This window comes from Seriola lalandi, unplaced genomic scaffold (assembly GCF_002814215.2).
Source record: "Seriola lalandi dorsalis isolate HSWRI2012SDOR001 ecotype SW California unplaced genomic scaffold, Sedor1 jcf7180002054562, whole genome shotgun sequence".
NCBI classification, from domain to species: Eukaryota; Metazoa; Chordata; class Actinopteri; order Carangiformes; family Carangidae; genus Seriola; species Seriola lalandi.
Genome location: NW_019525115.1, coordinates 834748 through 859283, shown reverse-complemented (window position 1 = coordinate 859283; position 24536 = coordinate 834748). Strand labels below are relative to the sequence as shown.

Here is a 24536-nt window from a genome sequence, read left to right as displayed (position 1 = left end):
CCCCCCCCAACTTGGACATAAATCATTAGGAGATTATTATTAATTCGGAACTTCATTATTGTGAAACAACAGAAGGAGGAGGTTTTTATGAGCCGAGTGGCTGACCTAACAAACACACACACACACACACACACACACACACACACACACACACACACACACACACACACACACACAGTGCCCAGCTAGCTGGCAGCACCTAGAGCCAAACGTCTCCCTCTGAGGTCTCATAGCAGTGTCTTACAAACTAAACCAACCCTGCCAAAGCAGATTTGTTCATTCAGTCTCTCAGAGACAAATTTGAAAATGTTTTCAAATGGTGCTCGCCACTACACTAAACTAACCCAGTGGGCTTGGCCATTACAATTTATTCTCCTAGAGAAAGGTAGAATTTAGTAGCCCAGTCTAAGTAAAAACAAACTGGATTATCATTAAGTGGAACAATTTACAATAAAGCAGGGTTTCACTCTAAGAATGCTAATTAAAGAGTAAATCTGAAGAGGATAGAGAATAATGCAGTATAAAAAAGTGCAATAAACTGAACAAAATGTAAATAAACTGAATCAAATACAAATTAATATACTCTTCTAAGGTTCAAAGAACTGCACATGTGAATGAAGATATCTGCAGTTTCCTTTACTGTTTAGTGGTTCCACAAGATATGAAATCAACAGGTGATTCATCAGTCATCTTGCAATGATCAGTAGTGGCATTAGCATGTTATTTCATTCACAATATTGACCTATCCTCACTTCATAATGGCACTGTTTGCATGCATTTCTTAACTTTCAGTTTAACTTTCAGTTAAGAAATAGATTAACTTCGGACGACACATTAATTTTCCTTGTGGAACTGGTTAAATGCAATCCACTGAGGCAAAGATCACACACTATTTCAAAGAACTATGTGCTATGGCATATTTTGCAATATTGTAGGAACAATTTGTAAGGATTTTCAAATCAACAACTAGATTTCTCAGTAGCAGTAACCTTTTCAGCCACCTAACCAGCCTTTCCATTAATGGGGATGACTGACAGCTGACAGGAAGTAGTCAATCAATCACAAGTTTGTTAAGAACTTCACTAATTAATCAACTAACCTATCAAACTGACACCCCTCATTAACACATTGATTAGTCTTTTGAACTAATTAAACTCAATTAAAATCAATTAAACCAATTAAAAGCTCATCTCAAGGGGAGTGGTCAGGCTGTCAGTCAATCAATCAAGAAGAATGTCCGAGATAGCCAGAAGAAGAGAGAGGTAAAGAGAGGGAGGATAAGGACAACAGGAGAGGATCGAGGAGAAAGACAGATGAGAGGAGGAAGCGGGAGGAAACAATTAAAGGGGGGTCAAGGAGAAGGATGAGAGAGAGAGGAAAGATGTATTGTAAAAAGAGCAAGGGGGAAGAGGGATGAGGTTTAATAATGACTGGAATTTAAATCTTCAAAAAGCTCCTTTCTAAATCATACTACACGCTGCATGTGTACTATAAGAATAAAGCTTTGGCTATTTAAATGTGTGGTTTAACTCTTATACATTGCTTTTGATATCTAAATTCAAATCTGTAAATGGTTATTTATCTTTTTTTGGGGGGGGCATTTCGCCTTTACTAGACTTTTCACAGTGGAGACATAAAAGACAGCCTTATAGATATCCTGCCACTGTGGGCATTCTTTAAAAATCGAACACAACATATGCCATGAGATGTCATATGGGGTCATAGCCAACTTAATAAGCTCATCATACCAGCAGATTGGAAAATTATGCAGAGTTAATATAAAACGTGAATTAATAGCAGTCTCAGTCACTTAATTGTTGTAATTGACCACAGTCCTGCAAGTGGCACATGCGACCAATACGTTGAGAATTTGCAGGGTCATAAAGAAACTATTTTGAAATGTAAATATTTTATATCAGTAATTTCAATTAGCACTAAATGACCTTTAAAGCAAGGATGCAATTTCCTTTGTATGTTTTTATTAATTCTAAAGCAAATATCGAAAAATGCATTCAAGACACAGACACAGAGCTATGTAATTATTCACATTTTTAGTTATAGGTTTGGAAATATTATATATATCTGGTATATACAGTATATAATTCCAGCTATAAAACAATATTTGTGCATTGACTTGGTTCTCATCAATCCACATTACTACCTCAATAGCCACTTTCTCAAAAGTTACATTTTTCATGTTGGAAAACCATTACTTGAAAAAAATAGATAGATAAGATATTCTGTAAGGTTACTCAGTGATGGAGTGACAGCAAATCACCCTAATTACTGTTGTGTATGAAAAAATACACCTTTGTGTATGGAACAAATGGTGGCAAAGAGAGAGTTAAAAAAAAAGATTTGGGTTAAAGGAGAATATGTTAAAAGATTGTAATAAGAGAAGAAGGAGGGAGGAACAAAGAAAATAGTCTTGTGAAACACTTTCACATTGCGTCATTGAGTTGTGTATTGAGTTGTGTATGATTGTGTCACTTCTGACATAATGTCTGTTTTATGTCTCTCCAAAATACATACACAAGCCCATCATTGTGGGCTTGTACACAAACAGGGCCCAGTTCTGAGGGCAGCACATGGTGCAGACCCTGCACCCCAAGAGCTAGCCCTTTGGATGGGTGCACACCTTATTTTGCATGCCTGAGTCTGCTTGATATGTTGGTGACCCGCAGTGAACTTGAATGTACTGAGGTGAGAGGCGAGGCACAGCAGGGAGTGTGTCAGTACCAATCAAGTGGTACCATGCAATTTTGGTATCAAGCATGACCACGATCTACGCTTGTGCTGCCCGCCCACTCAGACCAGTTCAATGACGCATGAAAGAAGACACAGTGTACCGTTCCCATGACTTTAGTTTACACTAGTTCAACTTTCTAACAATGAACACACAAATAAAACATGTTCCCAGTATTTTGATTTAAGTGGATTACAGGAGCTGATTGGTTGACCGTGGCTGATGCCAGCCCATGAAACACTGGCAGTGTCTGTCAATGCCACCCTGTTTCCAACTGTAATGCAGGTGGGCCACACGCCTCTGGCCATGAAAATACCACACACAGTCCCATTCCCTGTGTATCTTGTGATGTTGAATGGATTTTATGCACCATGCACTGGTGATTAACAAAAAAAAAAGCCAATGGTTCATTTTCTGAAAGAACAACAGACACTCTGAGAGTAAAACAAAACATGGGAGAGCAAGAAAAACAAGTAAAGTGTAAAATATAAACCCTCTCTGTTCCAGCTTGTCTGTGCAGTTGTTCCAAACATTCAGCCCTCATTATCGCTGTTGGAAGACGTGGACATTGCCAAACAAATTTCCAAATGTTTTCCACCAGTTAGGGTTTGTGTCAAGGAAAAAACTATACGCCTCTATGACCAGTTACCCGAGAGAAAAAGAAAGTGAAAGAGAGAGAACTAGGCAGTGGGGAAAGGGAGGGAGAGATAGTTGCTGAAAGATGGAGACAGAGAGAGAAACTGCAGTAGTGAGGAGACAGGAAGATTGGAGTCAACAGGCGTAATTAAAGGGAGTTAGAGGCAAAATGATGGAGACAAACTGTCAGTTGAAAAGGAAAAAAGCTGCACAGAAACAGATAAAGAAAAAGGAAAAAAAGAAAAGAAAAAGGCAAAGAAGCAAAAACAGAACCTTGAAAAGAAAGTGTAGAAAAGTGTAGAAATTAAGATGCCCGTCTCTGTGAATGAATCATATCTTACCCATCTTACCTTGATAATGTGCGCTGAAACCACGGTAACGGTGGTTGCTATCAGTCACAAAATGTAGCCGGAGCCAGTTCTTGTTGCTAATGATGGGTGAGGGGACATTACTGCCTGACAACCTGAAAGAGTGATATAAAGAACGTTTGTAAGAAATAGAACAAACACACACACAGTTATAAAACCTTTGCTCTTGCCCTTTTTTCACTTAATCCTACAAAAGACCCTTGAGGCTCAGGCACAATGACCAAAGTGTTGCATAAATGCCCTTGCTCTGAAAGTCTTAAACTTAAATATGCTCTTTTAAAGATAAAATTATAGACACACACTCATGTATTAGTACATGCAAAAAATACTCGTCTTAGATGAGCAGTGAAAAAACATAAAACCGTGAAGCCATTTAATAAAAGAACAAAACTGAAGTCTGTAAAACAAGGTAGTCATTTAAAAATGTCACCGGAACAACAGGTGCTAAACATCAGCACAAGGTTTAGTTTACTGTTGATCGTTTTCTTAAACTTTCCTTGTCTTGCCTGGGTATCTCAAGTGTGTGCATGGAAGAGAAAGGGCATGTTCAGAAAACATCCCAGTGTGTCTTTGTGTTTGTAGCTGTCTAGAATGAAGTGAGAAGACAGCACAAACTGAATTACACAGAGTGTCAGGAGTTCACCTCCCAATATAACCAGTGTGTTTCTGCGGCTCCGCTGGAGTTACTGGGGATTATGCTGCATGCTCTAGGGTGCCTCAAACGCTTTTAATGAAGAAGGAAATGGTATTTCTTATTCATAATTTTTGCCAAGATTTCCCCAGGTGGTTAGAGGATTTGACCCAGCAACTCTAATCAAAAACTCAATTCTCATGGTGGTTTCTGAAGCTGTAGTTGGTGGTTGGTGTTGTACTGGACCACAGTGATTATTATTATTTCTAATACTTTCTCCACTACTATTTACCTCAATTGCACCTAATAGACTGGTTTATACAAATACAGCAGGTTTCAGTTATACAGGAACAAGAGAGTACCGGACAGTCAGACTGGAATATACCACTGGCTTTTTTGCATTGAAGTTGGCTAATGTACTGAGGCTTTGATGGCACACAGCATGAGTAGATAGGGTGAGAATTCTTAATTGACTGAGAATATGAACAAAGCTCTTGTGGTTGGCCAAAGTGCATAATGACAGGTCACTGCTGGCAGCTTTACAGGAGGCTTTGCACTTGACACTTAGAGAATAAAACATCCTTGTTCCAGTATAACTTCAAATATCTGCAGCTCAAATACAATCTCTGCTAGCAATGATCCCAATTCCATACATCAGTCCTTTGTTGTATGGTGCTTTCATCTTGTAGCGTCACACAACAGGTGGTATTTCTCTCCCATTACATTTACATTGATGTTTTTTTTTTTTTTTATAGTAATATCACCTTGGCTGTTACATTTGAGACACAGAAACACTCAACATAACTGGTGTAAAGTATGAAGTGGGCTTCCCTCCCATGTTCGCCTGTCTCCTTTTATAAAACCCTCCTGTTAACCTTCACAGTCCATTAATATCAACTTACACACACACACACACACACAGACACACACACACACACACACACATACTCAGATGGTGGCATTATAGTGCATATACTACTACACTACACCCATACCCTCTAATAACAGCAGTATAAAGTGGAGCACAAGAATGCTGAGCAGGTGTTTTAGAAGGTGTGCTGGTTTGTATATATGTGTGTGTGTGTGTGTGTCTCTGTGTCTCTGTGTGTGTGTATGTGGGGGGCTTGTTTTACTATAGTCATGGGGCCTAAAAACTGGGAGCCCACTATACTTGTCGGGTCTGAGAGCTTTGTGGGGATTTAGGTTGGGTCAATGACGGGTCCCCACAAAAATAGCTGTGTGTGATAGAAGTGTGTGTGTGTGTGTGTGTGTGTGTGTGTGTGTGTGAGAGAGTGTGTGTGTGTGTGTGTGTGTGTGTGTGTGTGTGAGTGCGTGTGTGCGTGTGTGTGTGTATTTGTGTGTGCGTGCGTGTGTGTGTGTGTGAGAGTGAGTGAGACAGAGAGAGGGTCACCTTGTGCCCTAGATCAGTAGGATTCTCTGATGTCTGCTATTAGTCACACACACATACACACACAGTGGTTTCACAGGCCCAGATGCACACAAATTGGCTGATTTACATACACAATGATACAAGAACACAACTCTAAATGTGGGTGAAGAACAGAAAATGTCCTTAGTAATCGCCTACATCAGGATTTTTTCCATGTACTAGAGGGAAACATAATTAGAAAATTCAATTAATTTTGTTTGGAAGAAAGAATAAACCATAAACGTCGCATAACATGAAGAGACAGTTGAACTTTACCATATCCGTTTATTGCTTAAATCTATTTGTCTTATTCTATCACATCTCACCAGTCTCACCCTGGTGGATCACATTCAGAAAGACCATTAAAATGTAATTTAAATTGAATAAACTATAGCAAATCAATCCTGAATTAGTCTATTAGCTGGGAGAGAGACTGGGCAGTGAATGAAATGGAAGAGGTTTCAGATAATAGTCACTGATATCAAGTCCCTTGATTGACACAAGACATTTCACATTTATAGGATGTTTCAAATGTCAATACATGTGCAGGAGGTAATCTATTTATCAGCATAAATCCAGACAAAAAATAATTGTCTCAAAGTCTATGTGAAATATATGAAAAATAAAGACTGAAAAACAAGTGATTTTCTTAAAGGACTTTAATGTGTGTCTGTCTCTGCTGTGAACAGACTGTAAAATATTATGGTGCATGCTTAATAATTATAAGGCATAGAAACAAGGTGAGTACCAACCCTCAAGAGACCTAAGTATCCAAAATAGATTAACCTTTTCCAGAGGAAGAAAGACAATGAAAACTATCCTCAGTTTATAAAATTATAAAGAGTATAGTCTAGAGTGGCTCTATGTGAAAAGTGCCCTGAGATAACTTATGTTACGATTCGGCGCTATATCAATAAAATTGAACTGAAATTGAATTGAATTGAGTTTAGACTTAATAAAAGTCTATTAGGTTATATTAGACACTTTGATAAGAATGGACATAATGTTCACTCCAGTCCTTCTTAGAATGTACAGGATGTCCTTAACTCAAAGTTGTCACCTGTGTTATTATATTATAATCTGATGCAGGCTGAAAAGCCAAGAGACACTACATAAGCATTTCATTGTTTGGTGCTATTACACATTTAGCTCCCCTCTTTGCCCTTTTTCCTGCCCCCCTCCATCTCTTCATATATGCACTCTCTCTTTCACACATATTATTCATGTTTACATCTCTTAATTCACTTCCTGCTATGACATCATTACCCAGAGTGCATCATTAAGAGTAGAGTGTGTGCATATTCAATCTGCTCCAGTATTAAAACAGGAATTAAATCATAAATCTATGCAGAGAGTGCATGCTCAGGAAGCGCTTAACAACTCTGAAGTGCGGGATGAAGGTATAATTAGAAAAATCTCTCTTCCAGCAGCAGCTGTAAAGTTAGAGAAACAAGCTGGTGACTAAAAAGGTCACCAACCTGGATCGCCTCAGTAGAAAGGAACACTCCTCTCAGTGCTTTGTCTCAATAAGTACTGTTGAGATATATCAAAGCTATTGCACATGTACCAAACATTAATGTACATGAAGGTTGACATTGAAAAAAGAGCAGGTCTGTTTAGCAACTACTTACATGGATAATTAAAACCTAAAATGAAGCTGCCAGCAGAAAACCTAATACTTCCAAAAAAACATCAGTGTCTGAGCTGCTGAGAAGCTATGTTGATTTTCCCCACGTGGACAATTTGTAATGCATTATTAAATCAGTCATCTATGCTGATTGCTCATTTCTGTGACTGTTAAGTGTTCCCCCGAAATATCTGCTATAAAAGCACTTCAGAGGAGCCCTGAGGTGTTATAGATCATCTTCAGATAGGCTACACTGTTTTTTTTTTTTTAAATATCATGGTCTGAGAGGGTGACCTACTCTGTGACACAATGACACAGGCATAATGCATTGGGTGAAGGCAGGCTTGATACAACGGGCAACTAACACTTTAAAACTTCCAAAAGGGGAAATACAGTAAAAAGGAAAGATGGACGATCAACAAAGCTTGTGGGATAGTTTGTATGCCTGCGATCCTCAAGGAAGTTTAAACAAGACCAGATCAAAACCTAGTATTTAGCTGGACCATGTAGGGTCAGTGTGTGATATTAAGGATCTGATGCAAACAACTGTCTTTAAACGCTCCCTGATGACATGATAGAAACTGTTTGCACCAAATCATTTTGAAAAACTCCAACGCTCAGCCAGCCGTCAGTCAGTCAGCAACATACATAAGCATTTAGAGGGCTGGCCCTGCTGTTGTGGTGTAGAGAACAAAGGCTCTTAATGGTTACCTGAGTGCATTAAACTGTTGTGGACTCAATCACACTGCCAGAATTTTTGCAACTCATCTTAGTATCACAATTACTACTTAAATTTGACCTGTTGTACATAAAGGTATCTAACAGATGTATGGCATGGTCCCTTGTTCTTTTTTTGAGAAATAACATAAATTGGTGTTCTTTTTTGGAGATTCAGAAGAAATGACTTGCTCTGTTGATATATCCCTCTTGTGCAACACCTTTGTATGAAACACTGTAGATCCGAATGCAGTATTTCCTATAAATACTGTACAATCGGTGCTCAATACCTCACATCAGTTTGTCAGCAATCAACCACCAACAATGGTTGTTCCTGTGAATGTGCAGGGAGGTCACATTACAACTACTGTTCTCTGAAAATCATCAACCTTACCTGACTAATACACTAATACATTTTGAATGCCTCTTGTGTCCAACTACAACTGGGTAAAATTGAGAAAATAAATACTGAGATGAGGAGTGAATATGTGACCATTTGTGTGCATGCGTGTGTGTCTGCAGAAGAGAGAGAATATCGAGTTGAAAGCTGCCGGAGGGAGCAAGAGAACGTAACTGATTAAATACAATGGACCAAAAGAGCATTTCTCGCCTCTCTCTGTCTACCATCCTCCCATCCATCCATCCTCTGTGCCCCTCTTCCTCCACGGAAATACAAACCAGATATTCCACCGGCAGTATGGGAATAAAAGAGAGGGAGAAGGAGGAAATAAAGAAGCATGGGGTGGAAGGAGGGTGCAAGGAGGCAAAGATTGATGGCGGTATGGTGAGACATGAAGGGAGAGAGCGGGGGAAGCAGTGAAGGGAGGGAGGAAGACACACAGAAGCTGACAGAGGTACATGAGTTAATTTGTTATGTTGTTAATTATTCATTCTAACATTTAAACTGAATATAATCACAAAACGCAGAAAACACTATTATAAGAGAGCAGATTTTAGTGTGGGCAATTTATGAATAAAACATAAATAATGTTGAAAATAAAAAAGGTCATTTTCTGCCATGTTGAACACAAGAAAGCTAATATATTATACACTCAGTTGTCACTGAAGCGGTTCATTGATTTATTGTAATTTTACATGTTTACAGAATAAAAAAATATTAGGAAAATCTGCAGCACAATGTGTTTTCAATAAAGCAACATTATTGTCAGATCAACATTACAAAAACGTTCAAAGTTTTTAAGCTTTGAAACCTTACACAATTTTTCATTCCGTTTTTTCAGATAGGCTACAGTATTATCTGCATATGTGGGGAACCTCTTAAAACTTCTCAAAATTGATTTAATCCAGCTGTGACACATTGTTAAAGTTATATTTCAGCTCAAAAACAAGTTCAGTTGGCCTTTTTTGCCAACTGTGTTGTTATAGGGTGTATGATGATTCAGTGCAAGCTGGAGATTGTAATAACATCTCTCGCACATTGAACATCTTAAAATTGCTTTGCAATCACAGTTGTACTCAGCCCTAGACCGTATGAAAATTGTAAACAATCTATTTACTCTATTTTAGAACAGAGTGCGCCAGTTTAGTCGATTGAACTGATGTTTTCTGTTATGTAAGGAGCTCCTACAATTTTCTTTCACAGCATCATGCTCTTGTTCCAAACATCTTTATAAAAATGTTGTTTCAAATGAATAGTACCTTTCATTATGAGATTTATTTCACCAAACCTTTGGTGGAAAATGCAATTGTCATCATCAAGGCCCAATGTGTCTGTGCAGGTCAACCCTGATGTGATCTGTTAAACTGTTCACTGTGGATGTTCTGCTGGAGGAGTTTTTATATCATGAGTGAAATTTTGCACAGAAAAAACAGATGTGACACTGACAACTTCATATTTGACCTGAGAGACTGCAAGAGTTGCTACCTGTAGTGAATGAATGGCTCCACACACACACACACGCATGCACGCACGCACGCACACACACACACACACACACACACACACACACACATACACCCAGACAGAATCCTCACATCAGTGGTCATGTGGGTTAGAGAGCTACACTACTCAATACTAACTTTTGTGTGCATGTATGTCTGTGTGTCTGCTTGTGTGTGTGCTTGTGTGTGGCTATTCATTAGACAGTAGGGGAATGCTACTTAATCAGGCAATCTGTCTTAATAGCCTCCTCTAATTAAGACAGGTAGGAACTGCCAAACACATATACCCACAAACACACTCAAAGATGCAGGGAGAGAGAGAGAGAAAGAGAGAGAGAAAGAGAGAGCGAGATAGAGAGAGAGAGGGAGAGAGAGAGAGAGAATGCTGTTTCACACACTTGTAGTCACACAGAGAAATGAGCACACACACACAAACACACACACACACACACTGCAGGAGTGTTGGGCTGAATGTAGTCTAGGTGGAGCCATCATCAATCAGCATACAGAGACAGAGAAGTCCTCTGCAACTGTGTGTGTGTGTCTGTGTGCGTGCACGCGATTGTTTAGATACACTGTGTATGTATGCGTTGTGTGCATGTTGTTTATGTGTGTGTATGCGTTTTTGCTTGCGTGAGCGTGCCTGCTGTGTCACTCTCCATCAATCTCAAGTGGGCAGAGAGTAATCAGTGTTCACAACAGGACCCTGCTCTGTCTCTCCCTCCCTTCCCTTTATCTCATCTAAATTTCTCTCCTCCTCCCTGCTTGCCCCTTCACAGAGCAGCAAGGTGTTTTTAAACTAGCTTGCTCACACGGACAGCTGAGGGCTGAAATAAAACATGAGTGGGTGGCTGTGAACCTTATTTGGAAAAAGAAAATCACTCTGACATCGATAATTTATAAATTGAGATAGTAGGCATTAACCTTTGAGACCAGTGAAATGTCAAAATAATTTCTTATGTGCACTTTGGGTTGGGCTCCTTAGCTCCAAATAAAGATATTCTTAATGCTGAAATATACACTGACAGGAAACGGTCTACTTAGAATTCTGTGGCAACAGTTTGGGGAAGGTCCTTTGGTCTGTGCTGGCTTGTCCAAGAATGCTGTGGAAGAAAATGACTGGCTTGCACAAAGCCCTGACCCCAACTCCATTGAACACCTTGGCAATGAACTATAACGCTGACTGCGAGCCAGGACCTATCACCCAACATCATCACCTGACCTCAGTAATGCTCTTGTGGCAAAATGGGAGCAAATCCCTGCAGCAAAGTTCCAAAGATCTTGTGGCAAGGCTTTCCAGAACAGTGGAGGCTGTTATGGCGGCAAATTAGTGCCCGTGGCTCTGGAATGAGAGGATTCATTTACCTTTACAGCTAGGTGTAATATTTGGCAGCCCACGTGAACTGTATTTTCAAAATACATCTAAATAAACCAAAATAATTCTCTCAGCATTGCTTAAAATCATGTTGATGGACCAGAATATTCACTCTGCCGATCTTAACTCATACAGTGAGCATAGTGATAACACTAAATAAAACTCTCACAGAGCAACTTTGAAGAGTTAAAAACATTTTTACTGCTAAATGAATAAACCCTATACTAAACAATATCGTTTTCCAGACAGAAACAGGTGAGTTTTGTTTATGATAGACATAAGCACCCAGTGTAAATAATTTCTGTACCATCTGTTGGGTAATTTATGCTTGTGATGACAGAGCAAGCAGTTTGCAAATCTAGCTATCTTCTTCTGCTTCTTGATGTGATAGAAAACACAGTCCTCGCCAAACACTGAGACATCATGACTGGCTTTGGCTTGTTAAACCACAAGATGAACTCAATATCATACTTTTAGGTGTTACCATGTTGATATCTGTCTACTCTGTCTGACTAGATGTAACACATGGCTTGGACCCAAATTGGCACAGAGCAAAAACTTAGATGCTCAATAACGCTGTATAACAATAAGACTTTAAAAAAAATCTGAGTTGTGTTTAAATTTGTTTATTTTTCTACTTAAAATAATTATCATAAGGGAAAGGTGTTATTGTTCCGTGTGTGTTTACTCCTTGTTAGCTGTTCATGTAAGGAAAGGCAGCCACCTTTCTTTTAAGAATGATCATGTTCCTTTGACAGAAAAAGGAGGAACTGGGTGAAAAAGCCAGTGAATACCTGATAACAGAGTTAAAAACTATTACTTGTCTCTGTTACCCCCCCCTCTTTTTTCTCTTCTCCTTGCTCTCTCTCCAGGGTTTACTCTCCGTCACTGTCTGTTCACTCCTTCCTTTTAGCTCAGTCTCTTCCCAGAAGCCACTGCAATTCTGGGCAACTCCCCACCTCTTCTCAAACCCTCTTTCATGTATGTGTGTGTATGCATGTGTGTGTGTGTATGTATGTGTGTGTGTGTGTGTGTGTGTGTGTGTGTGTGTGTGTGTGTGTGTGTGTGTGTGTAGCCTGCGGGACAACACAGTAATCGGAGCAGAGACAGGGAACAGGAGAGAAATTGGGAGGAGAGAAGGGAACAGAGAGACGGAGAGGGAGCTGGTGTTATTATTATTACATTACATAATATTATAATTTCATCACCCTAGCTACCACTATCAGTGGCTGACTATTCAACACACTATACTTTTTAAGCACATACACACAAGGACACAGCCAGAAACACACGCAACTAAAACAAAGACATTGATACACGCACATACACACAGACTAAGTCTAGTACCGGGAATGACAATGACAACACGTTTGTGATGGTAGAATTAATTTGCTGTGGCCGGGCCAAACTACATATTGTGCTCCAGTGGTGCTCAACCTCTGGCCTTGTCCCTTGGGTTTGGCTTAGCACCACCTGGAAAGGTTTTTTGCTGTGGGAATGGTAAATATCAAATATCACAGCCCAGCAACAGTGACCTGAGAAAACACAGCTCCTGTAGAGACAACACATGCTCACTGTAATTCATGTCTGGCAATGTCGTCTACATGAAATATGATATGTCATAGCCCTTGAAGCCAACAGAGTTATACTTTAGAATAAAAAAGTGAGCTATGATTTTCACAAAATTCTGCCAAAGCACCACACACAAACACACAAAAGAAAGAGCTCCATTCAGTGGATATTGCAAATTAGACAGTCCAGAAGGCAAAAGAACTTTGGCCATTTTTTTTTTACCCTGACAAATGTGTTTTGGAATCTCTCAAAGTCATGGCCAATCGTTTGGACAGTTAAAAGAAACAAAAAAACAAAGATCGAATGAATTTAAGACATTTCAGATTTAGCTTTGTCATGGTGCTCAGAATAGTGCAAAACTTTAAGATGCCTCAAAGCCCTAGAGTGAAAGTGACCTATTTTGGGTTTTTATCCTGAGTGAATGTGTATAACGTGACTTTGTTTGCATAAACACTATAATCTAATTATCATACACTAATCCAATTATAAAGCTCACTTTGATTCTAAGAGTAATTTCATTAAGCTGTTTACATGCATAGCAGAAGAAGATTTATCTTAATATACTCATCTTAATGCAATCTTGCACAGTGTGTGTTGATTGAATTAATTGTCATGTGCATTTTTCCCTATAGGCAACTAGTAAATTTTTGATACTGTCCCCATAAAATGCATATGCCTGTATCCTTGGCTGCATCTATGCAACACCTCTGCAGTTTGCCAAGATTTGAGACATCAATGCCAGCTTTGGAAAGGACAGTTACTTTAAAAATGAACACTCATATATTGGTCAAGCTGCACAGCTTGGGAGAAATCGGATGGACAGACTTACTCAGCATATGGTGTTTATACCTCTAACCAATCTTCCTATAATGCGACTAATTTCACAGTTCTCCACACATTTTAATCCTACAGCAAAGACTTTCCATATGACCTGAGTTAGACAAACGTGGGATTAACTTGTTTACATGGTTTTAATCTCACTGCAGTGATCACATTTCGCTTTATGTACAGGTAGCAAATGTCAGATAAAGTTTATTTTTTGTTTGTCTGTCTCGGTCTGTCCTTCTCTGTCTTTCTCAGTCCTTCTCAGTGTCTGTCTCTTTCTCTCTACAACCTCTTTCCTCCCCATTAGTCCTGCTGATGGCTTTTTCTTCCTGTCTCCCCCTCCATTCCTCTTATTCTTCTTTCCACCTCTCTTCTCCTGTCAACTCTCATCTCCCCCACATCCCTAATTCTGCACCTCTGCTTTTGTCTCCTCCCTACCTCACCTTCTTACCTCTCATCTCTACTTCTTCTCTCCTGGCTCCTCTTGTCACCCCAATTGCCCTTTCTGCTCCTCTTTTTTACCCATTCCTCTCTGTCTCTTTGCCTCTCTTGTCTTCTTCTGCATGGCCTGACACTGCCTTCCTGATACCTCTCTCGCTCTCCTCTCATTTTGCCTCCCATCTCGCCTCTCCTTGTCTCTCCTCTCCTCTCCTCTCCTCTATGTAAGCTCCCACAAATAAGAAGGTGTGATTCCCAAAAGATCCCAGTAATTTGTTTCAAAGGCTATCAAAGGTGTGGGTTAATATTGTGGTAAATTTGCTTAGACATGCCTAAACAATAGCCCTGTAGACCTAAATTATTCTTTGGGCCACCAGAAATTGGATTTAAAAATTGATGCCCCCAGAGAAACGGTGTGAAGGTCACTGGTATAACCTATAAGCCCCAATACTGCAAATAGATCCACGAGAAAATAGCCTACATCATGAACTTGTTTACAAGCTCCCTATGAAAGTTGTTTGGCCTATAAATGTGGGTGGGAATGGGTTCTCCAGAGTCCTCCCTGACTCTGTGATAAATGGTTGATGTGATTTGCAGCAGTTCATTTTGGGGAAAAAAATCATCACAACCACAACCACAACCACAACCACCAGCACAACCACCACCACAACAACAACAACAACAACAACAACAACAACAACAATAACCAAAACAACAACAACAATAACCACAACAACAACAATAATAACCACAACAACAACAAACTTTTTTCCTGTGTGTTTGAGGCTTTGTCTTGCTCTGTTGTTATGAAGACAGCCACTAATTTTGATGCACTGATGCTGACTACACAGTGTCAGAGCAGTGCTGTGTAAATTACAGCCATATTTAACATTATCTAAGTCAATACATCAAAAAACTTTCTATGTTGTTTTTTCCCACTCCAACTCTACCTACAAAAAGAATGTACAAGAATAACAATTCAGCTTCACTATAAATTACTAATATATATTATTATAAGTTACAGTGGCATTTTGCCCTGCTGTTCTACCAACATAACATTACTGTACTTAAAAACAGCATGATCCTTATGTTCCACTGACAAACAGCACTGCCCATCAGCAAGTGTGAACGGGTAGACCACTGGCTGAACCTGGCAGGCAGCTATCATCAGCTAGCACGCCCAGCTACATGCACAGTCTCATGGTTGTTTAGAAACTGAATTTTACCTTTATTTACCTGTCTTAAAAACAATGTGATCATGAGACATTACGTATTATATGGCAATGTGTCGTTTAATATACAGTGAGCAGTGATGAAACTGTGGAAGATGATCTAACCACTGGATAACTTTGGTTTCACTAGTTTACAGGTACACCGTAGAATTTTCTGTTATCAAAGTTCTCCTTACATTCAGTTTTTTTTTCACCAAAAAGCTTTGTGCGTACCCTTGAGGTCTTACAAATATGGAGAATGCTTTGCCTTCCTCATAAAACTTTTACAAAAACATTTAGAAACTGGCACTGCTTACATCCATGTTTGCCAGCTTGCCATTTTCCGATTCCCTGCATTTTACTGGCACGTGGCTTATTTATTACCCACACCTGTAAATCTGTGGATTATTGGAAAACCATTGGCATGTGTTTCCTCAGGCTTTTGCACAAGATAGAAACAAAATTGGGCCCACTCAAAAAACATACCACCATAGTGCTATAGTTAGAAAATTTGTGCAACACATTAGTTTTATACCCTTTTGTGAAACTATGTTGAACTGCATTGTCCCTATCAAACAAAAAAAAAAAATAGTAGTGGATTAGAACCCGACAGAGTACTTTTAAACCATGCCCACAATGGATCTGACTGTAAAGGTATTTCTCACTCATTACTGACTACAATATAAAATCTTTTTGAATAGCTAGAAAAATTGGGATGTGGACTTTGTGTCAGAGGTCTGGAACCAGGCTAGTCTGCCTCCCTGTATGTGTGTTTGTTTATGTGTATGTGTGAGAAACAGAAAAGGGGTGTGTGTTTGTGTTCAAGGTCACCGTTCCATTTCCTATTTGGGATAGTGCTGCTATCCCAGCATCCTCTCTGCCAGGAGCATTGATTAGCACTCGGCAAGCATAAAATCACGCACTCACACAACCAGATACACATACCCTCAAACACACCCCCATAGCAACACACTTAAACTCTTTGTCTCTTGTCTCAGCTCCTTTTGCATCTCAACAAATGCTAATGCTTTGAGGAGAGCAGCTAGTAAATGCGTCACTGTTCAGATCTCTCACACAAATTCACCCACAAACATCCGACCTGTTACAGTATTTGTATAGACTAAGACCAGACACAGCAGAACAATACGAAGATGAGCCAAGTGAAACAGCAGACCAAATTCAACACGGCACAGAATGAGTAAATTTTGATTCATGATGTCGGACAGGATGGGCTGTGTACCGAACTTAGCTGTTTCTCTCCATTAAACAATAACAGCAGGTTAGCCATACTGATACAGTGAAGCCTGTAGACCAAGTAGAATAGAAGCTAATTTTGTTATTTTGTAAAACAAAAACAAAACAAAACAAATACACTATTCCATGCATTTGTGAGCACATAACCTCTACCATCCATACAGGCACAATGGAACTACTGATAATATGAAGAAGTGATGGTGTTACATGCAGAACACCAACCATACTGAAATGACTCAGGACACTTAAACTTCTATAACTGTCAGCAGTAAATATGTACATAGAGACGTGCAGTTTAGCTGTTTTCACATACAAATACTGAGTCTTAATGGAAGACTCAGTATGGAAGTACTCAGTGAATCAAAGGATTGATTCACTTTTGGAGCCAGCCTCAAGTGGCCATTGTTTTTGGTACTGCCGCGTTTACCTCATTTTTCAGCCTCAGAAGTTGCCGTTTGGCACTGACTTTAAATCTTTTGTAATTAGCACCAAAGACAATAATTTAAGTTTTAAGCTACTAAATTATTTAATACAGTTTGTATACTATCAGGGGATCTAATAAGTAATAATTATTTGGTGACACAGATACAAATTTGTGTGTCATCTGCATACATGTGATAAGAATCCAAACAATTTTTAATTATATTCGGTAATGGAAGCATGTCAAGATTGAATAATAAAGGTCCAAGAATCGACCCTTGCCGGACTCCACACGTTGTTGGAAGGAGCTCTGATTTATAGCTAAGAATTGATATATCATGGACGTAGAACTTAAACCAGTTCAGGACACAGTCAGTGAGGCTTAAACAGTGATTGAGACTGTCTATTAGTATACTGTCATCAACCATAAAGCAGTGGTAAGATCTAAGAGCATGAGGACAGAGACTTTTCCAAACTCATGCAGAGATTAATGTCTCAGGTCTTATCAAAACCTTGATAAGAGCTGTCTCAGCACTGTGTTGGGGCCTAAATCCAGTCTGATAAATGTCAAGATAATTATTTTCTGCCAGAAGGTTGGTAAGATGTCTAAACACAGCTTTCTCTATGACTTTACTAATAAATGGCAGGTTTGATATGAGCCTGTAATTATTCAGTACTGAAGGATCCAGATTAGCTTTTTTTTTACAGTGGTTTGATGAATGCAGTTTTCAGGGCTTTGGGGAAAAGTAAGTGGTGATCAATGTGCAATGGATGTATGTGAATATATGTGTCACACTGTGGCATTTGGGTGGAATTAACTGTCTGCTAAACCAACTCGCCTACAGTGACATGACTTCAGGCACTTGGAGACAAGGCTTCAACTCCAGCTCAAGCCTGACAAATTAATTTTTAGTGCCTCTTAAAAACAAATCGTAGACAAGACAGAGATTGATAAATGACAGACTTTGAATAGCTCAGTCCACCCTTACCATAATTTTGGTGATGAGCTGTCAAGTGGGTGCACCTACAGTAAGAGCACAAAACAGCATGCTATTTCTTGGAGTCATGTAGTGAGAGACTTGTAAGACAGGAGAGAGTAAGACAGATTCAGAGACCGACAGACAGAGAGAGACAGAAACAGACGTACGGATGAACAGGAAGACAAAGAGACAGGGAGAGAGAGGCAGGAAGAGACAGTAAGACAGAGAGAGGGAGAGACATCATTCTATTCAAGATGCTCGACTTGGTTTCAAGGGCAACTGACTCTGAAACAACGAAATATAAAACTTGTGTGTGTTTGTGTGTGTTCGTATATTAGTGTGTAGTGTTAGGCTAGGATTACAGGCACTTAGCTCACAGCGATATACTACTTTCACAGGCGTGAGAACACCTCTCTGCATACTGATTAGACACAAATGTCTGTGTGGGAATGGGAGTAAATGTGCAAGTTTGTGAATGTGTGTCTGTAAAGAGTGACAGTGTGCTTGTGTGTGTCAGTTTGTGTGTGAACATGAATGTGGGCTATATCTGTGTGTGTTTGTGTGTGGTAGACTGCTGTTGTCAGCCCTACAGCAACTGATAAACACATAACAAATTCCTGCACACTTTCACATATTAGCAAATCAGCCATTAGCTTTCTCTGCTAATTGCCATTGGAAAGTGTTACTTCAGCTATTAGCTTTTTCCCAAATTTCTAACGGAAATTAGTATATTAGTACTTGGTGTTGTGAGGCAACTGCTAAGGAATCAGGCAGCATGACCTAGTTTTCACAAAGACTACTCTGCAACAAAAGGATCAATAGTTTAAATCCTGTAATAGCTAGTACATCCATTTAAAGTGAACAAAGTGAAGGCATGTTTGTGTAATAGTGGCATATGCAAGGTCTTAATTTCCAGCAAGTTTAGATATTACCAAAACAGTTAATTGATACTTAGATACCAGAATATTATAGTGTTTAAGATGTTCTTTAAAACAAGCATTCTTTCATTTCAGATTGTTTTTGTGTTTGTTGTGCCCACAGTAAATAAAGATCTAATTTGCATGCATTCACAGAGACTATAATGCTGTTTGGAAATGATGTTATGAGTCTTGGGACTTCTCAGGGACACTCTCATTAGCAAAGTCATCCTCCAATGCATCCCTAAGTTGGCAGGTAATCTTGTGAATATTTATCTGCCCGCTACTTCTTCAATTTTGGAATTGAGTGTTGCACTATATATGTACTGTATATCATGAAAAATGCAGTAAAGCAGATGGCATCCAATCAAAGACCAAAAGTGCAATTTGTTTTAAAATAACCCAAAACAGTAATGGTGATGTCATGCTTTAATCTTTGCTGAACAAGCTCCAAATAGAGCTACAGCCCAGTGTTTTTATTGTGTCTTGTTTTGTATACAGCATCTATCCAGAATTTTCAATGTGCATGTTAACTCAAATATGTCTTGGGGAAACATTTTTTACAAAGAAAAAGACGGTTGTCAACAGATTCCTGCCAGTTCAAACCCAAACAGCTGGGCCTGATTTTCTGTCTATGGAGACCTAACAGCGCAAATGGTATTCATATCGGTGTAGGTTTGTTGTCAAGATCATCTCAAAAGAATGTCCCTTTGATCCCTATCGTTCACATTACAGGCTAAAACTCGCTTCACTTTCATTCCTGGAAATTTAGTATGCTTCATTGCTACACTGCTTTAATGTCATTTCAATGTGTCTTTCTTTGCATAACCACCATCATTCTGATAAGACATATAACTAAAGGTTGTTTACAGAGAAGGGGTGGGAAGAGGATTGTTTACAGTGACTTTTTTTCAATATCAAGCTTCTCAATATCAAACAGTTTTTACTAGAACAAAGAGAACAAATATCAACTGTTGCCACTGTACATACATAGAAAGAGAACAGACACACTAGTTATTGCATGACTGTACACCAATGTGACACACATGCACACGTAATTAAAAATGCATGTACTTGCATGCAAACAAGCACAGATACAAACACAGACATACACATACACATACACACAAAGACATGTGAATCAGTGGTTGGCCTCCATTCTTTGCACTGAACCTAACTAGAAAATAAATGTCATTCGATTTGCAACCAATTTCAGCTCTATCTAGAACTGTAAAAGTCAAAACATACCCGTTTGACGAGGCCTTTAACGGGAGAAAGGGCTTCAAAGATGACAACTTACTGACTGATCTCGCAAATGTGCGCAGGGTTAACTTCCCCACACCCAGCAGGTTCATGACAAGCTACTGATCTTAAATTGATGTTGAGTTACTACTTTGTCTGACCACAAGGAAAAAAATACAAGGGAGATTACACTTACAAGGATATGAAAAGAGAAAAAGCAGCATATTTCACACATTAGACAGACTAACCAATGTCAAAAATGCCATTGATTACTTTCATGTCAGCTCTTGATCCCAGCACATATACCTATTCCATGCTGTGTGAATGTACGAATATATAAGGAAAACAGATTTTATAATCAGTATACACGCATTTGTCTTTTATTTTGACCCTATAAAAGATTGAATCTGTTAAATCACAGATTAAGTCATAGAATTACTCTGCTTCCATATAGAACTTGTTCCCTCATGTGTCCGTACTGGTTTTCCAGCACACATTCATGTACAGCATTGACACATGCTGCGGAATATTTATTATGCAAATTTACCGCTCAGGCTTTTTCCATAAGATTGCACTATGAGTTGTAGGTGACTGGAGTAAACTAGCATCACTGTCATTTCCCTAGAGCCATCTGGAGATGACGCATATTGGCGCATTATTCTGCTCAAAGTATCTCACTGAAAAAGGCATACTTCAGCCATGAGGGGATGCACCACAGCACTTTGCTTGGGTTAACCCTGGCATTTAAACATTTCTAAATTGGTACTGCAGGGTCCAGGGCAGCCTAGTTCATGTCAAGAAAGAATCCTCCAGACAATTACAACACCAACATACTCCGGTACCATTTAAAGCATGAAAGAATCGATGGGAACAGGCTGTTTATACCAAATTCTGACCCTGTCATCAGGAAGTCTCAAAAGAGATGGATAATACATAATAGGAAACATTTATCCACTCCGCAGGGGTTCAGTTTTGTTGATGAAGTGTTATTTCATCTTCATGTTTGACAGGAGTTGAACCATGCATTGACGTAATGTAGCACATCCACTGCGAGGCTTGAAGAGTTGTGCTGCAAAGCTCCTGTGAGCATTGCATCATCTCAAACAAGCCTTTTCATGACTTTTTCTACCATGTGTAATGAACAAGACACTCTTCTCCACAGGAGTACTCGTTTTCTTACGTTTTCTTCCCAGGTGGGAAGCCATTAAAGTCACTTATTTAAATTAGGTGTCTTGCGCATTCTTACATTTATTTCTATAATTGTGTGTGTCTCACTGAAAGGAACATACTGTTTGTGAACATGGAGTGCTTACAAAATGGATAATGTAGTGGATACAAAACATTTGTTAATGTGTGTATGTCAGACACTGTCATATTTTAAATGCGACTTTCCTGTATATTTTCTAAAGCACTCTGCTTGAGTGAAAACCCCAATAATTTATTAACTTATTCACTGACTATACCGTGTTGTATTTCAGCTCCTTATGCTGAAGTGTATGTTTTTCTTATCAGAAAACAATGAGCTCAAAAAAAAACCCCGACTTTAAATAGGGTCAGTTTATTATCAGTTATTGACAACATCATAGCAAGTGCTACAACTGCGGTTGTATTGTATTTCATTGTATGTGTTCTGTATGTATGTAAATGTACACGTGCCGGGACCAGACGGTGATTGAGGCGCAGCTTTGACGGTAGCAGCTGATTGGCTCCTGTCCTGGCCACCAGCATTTAAAGATTGTGCAACCAAGCAGCTAGAGGGGAGAGCCACTTCTTTTGCCCAGCCACACATGTTACATCCGCATGACATCTTTGTGCATTGTTATTTGATGTTATTTGATTTGGTTTTGGTTATCTTTGAGTAATGTTTGGTTTTCAGGTAGACTTCTTTTGTTTGTTATTTTGGCCTGTGTCCACCCTATAATTTGCTCATTTTTAAAAATAAAGACTCCCGTTGATAAGTTTAATAATTCATTTTTGTGGTTACTTGGGACTCGGGGAAGATGTGGTATTCATGTTGTGTCCTGGCCATCCCTAGTTGGACATAAGAACAAGTAAAATATGAATAATTTTAGATTATTTTATTTTTTATATATTGCTGATTATTAACCATCAACTTACTACACCTGCTCTCTTTTTGCATGTATGCTAGTTTGTACTATATTCACAAATGTACTAACATTTTGGTCTGCCTCTCAAAAAACAAACTCAAGACAGTGTTAAACATCAAATAAAAACAGTGAATTAATTATTAAGTAAATTAATCAAAAATAACAGTTTTATCTTTAGGTCTTTTATCTTTATCTTCTTATAAATCTGCCTTTGATGATTAACATTGTTTTGCCTTTGTATAATGGATGTCTAAAGTGCAGAATGATAACACCAACATGCTAATTCTCAAATAATTATTAAATATGGCATTTCTGACAAGAAAACAAGAAAATTACTATTTTCAAGCTAAGAATAAAGACTTAATCGATGGTTCACTGTGGCATGCTAAAAATTAGTTTCCTGCAGCCCATAATGGAAGGTATGATTAAGTGCATGTGATAAAATGTGACCAGGAAAGCATGATCAGTCACCAACAGAGAGGCAAGTGAAAAGTTGCCAGCTGTTGTGTAGCACTATTCTACTGCGGTATTGTGATTTTTTTTTAACATGAATTGCAGACACACACCCACATACCTGTATACACACATGCAAACAGGCACAGATGAGTGAGCAGGATGGCGTGCACTTGTATAGAAACACTAACACCTCCCTAAAAGCAGTTGCCTGGCCATTATTACGTCCAAATCAATTACACACGCACACACCAATATCCCTGACCATAATTAGATTCAAATTGGTTACAGCAAAAGCAATAAATGATCAATAGCTTAATTTACCAACCATCAATAAGCAGCCAGAGTTGTAAAATATTGTTATGAGTGAACCATCTAAATACACATGAGGAAATAATAGAAAACCACAGAGAGCTGTTAAAAGTCTAACTAGCACTGATCAGTTAATTGCTGTTAAATGCGAGGCCCATGCAGAAAGAATGTACTTATGCATTGTGCCTTTGCACACACACACGCACACACACACACACACACACACACACACACAAACACACTTCAAGATTGCATCTATTTTTTTTTCATGAAAAAGATGCTATACTTCTTTATATCTGTAGTAAAGTTTTCTTTTTATTACCCGTTCTCACCTGAGTTCTAACTTATTTTTATTACCTGTTCTAACGTTTTATTACTATACTCCAAGTGTGGTTAAATTGTACTATAAATTCGGTGACAGCGTGACTGCACTATCTTCACAGAAATGCCAGGTCAGAAGTGTCAACAGAATCCTTTCTTCTTTTTTTTTTTAAGTATGGATCGGGAACACTATCACATTCCACAACCACTCATGTCCAGTGGGACACTGCTCACCACATTGGCTCCTACACTATGATGCTCTGCTGCTGTACATTTGTTTGGATATCTCAACTTTTTAATAATCAGGCAACCAAGGTCTTAAAACTTACTATCCACTCTTGAATTTTGTTGTTTGACGTGTAAATATTTTTCATTTTCACCATCTGGCTAATTGTACATCTCTTACACCTGGAAATATGTCCCATACCCTTCTGCAATCTAACGCTAAACTGTGACTTATCCCTCTACTGCAATTCAGAAATGGTTCTAAAACATAAAATACTGAATCCCACAGATAAGCAGACAGCTCTGCTATCCCCACACTGCCACATTTCTTACTAACACAATGAATGGGACAATATACACATGTGACTGAATAAATAAATAAATTAATAGTGACTCACCAAATGGTTGGTGGTTCAGATCCCTCCACTTCCAAGTAGTCATACTTCTCCTCTGTCTGGAAGTCTGTAAAGATGACAGAGATGGTGTCTCCAGGTTCGGCCAATAGGATCCAAGTACAGTCGGCCTGGTTACCATAGTTGCCGGGGTAACCGGGACTGGTCACCACCCCACTGCCGCCCCTCACAGTGCCCCCACATGTGTCCTCAGCTGTCAATCAAATCAGAGTGACAAATAGAAAACCTGGGTTAGGGAGAGGAGGAGGGACCGAGGGGCGGACTTTTTAAAAATTCAATTTCTTGCTTTTTGGATAATTTTTTTTTGATTTTCACAGCTATATAAGATGGGGTGGGTCAATTAACAAATGTTTCCATTCAGTTTATTTTCCAAATTGGTAATTAAGATCTAATTCTCAAATCAACCTAGCATTA

General features: G+C 39.0%; 2 protein-coding genes across 2 annotated transcripts in view; both read right to left on the bottom strand.

The window, feature by feature from the left end:
- csmd3b (CUB and Sushi multiple domains 3b) overlaps nt 1–2590 on the bottom strand; it is a 136919-nt gene extending 134329 nt beyond the window's left edge. Inside the window, exon 1 of the mRNA XM_087176619.1 lies at nt 2533–2590. Coding sequence (XP_087032745.1) covers nt 2533–2590 — 58 coding nt within the window. The remainder of the gene's footprint in view (nt 1–2532) is intronic.
- A 978-nt stretch (nt 2591–3568) lies between these two features.
- Nucleotides 3569–24536, bottom strand: part of LOC147818560 (CUB and sushi domain-containing protein 3-like) — a 293472-nt gene continuing 272504 nt past the window's right edge. Inside the window, exons 8-10 of the mRNA XM_087176618.1 lie at nt 24108–24315; nt 3733–3845; nt 3569–3588 (exon numbers count right to left, since the gene is read on the bottom strand). Coding sequence (XP_087032744.1) covers nt 3569–3588; nt 3733–3845; nt 24108–24315 — 341 coding nt within the window. The remainder of the gene's footprint in view (nt 3589–3732; nt 3846–24107; nt 24316–24536) is intronic.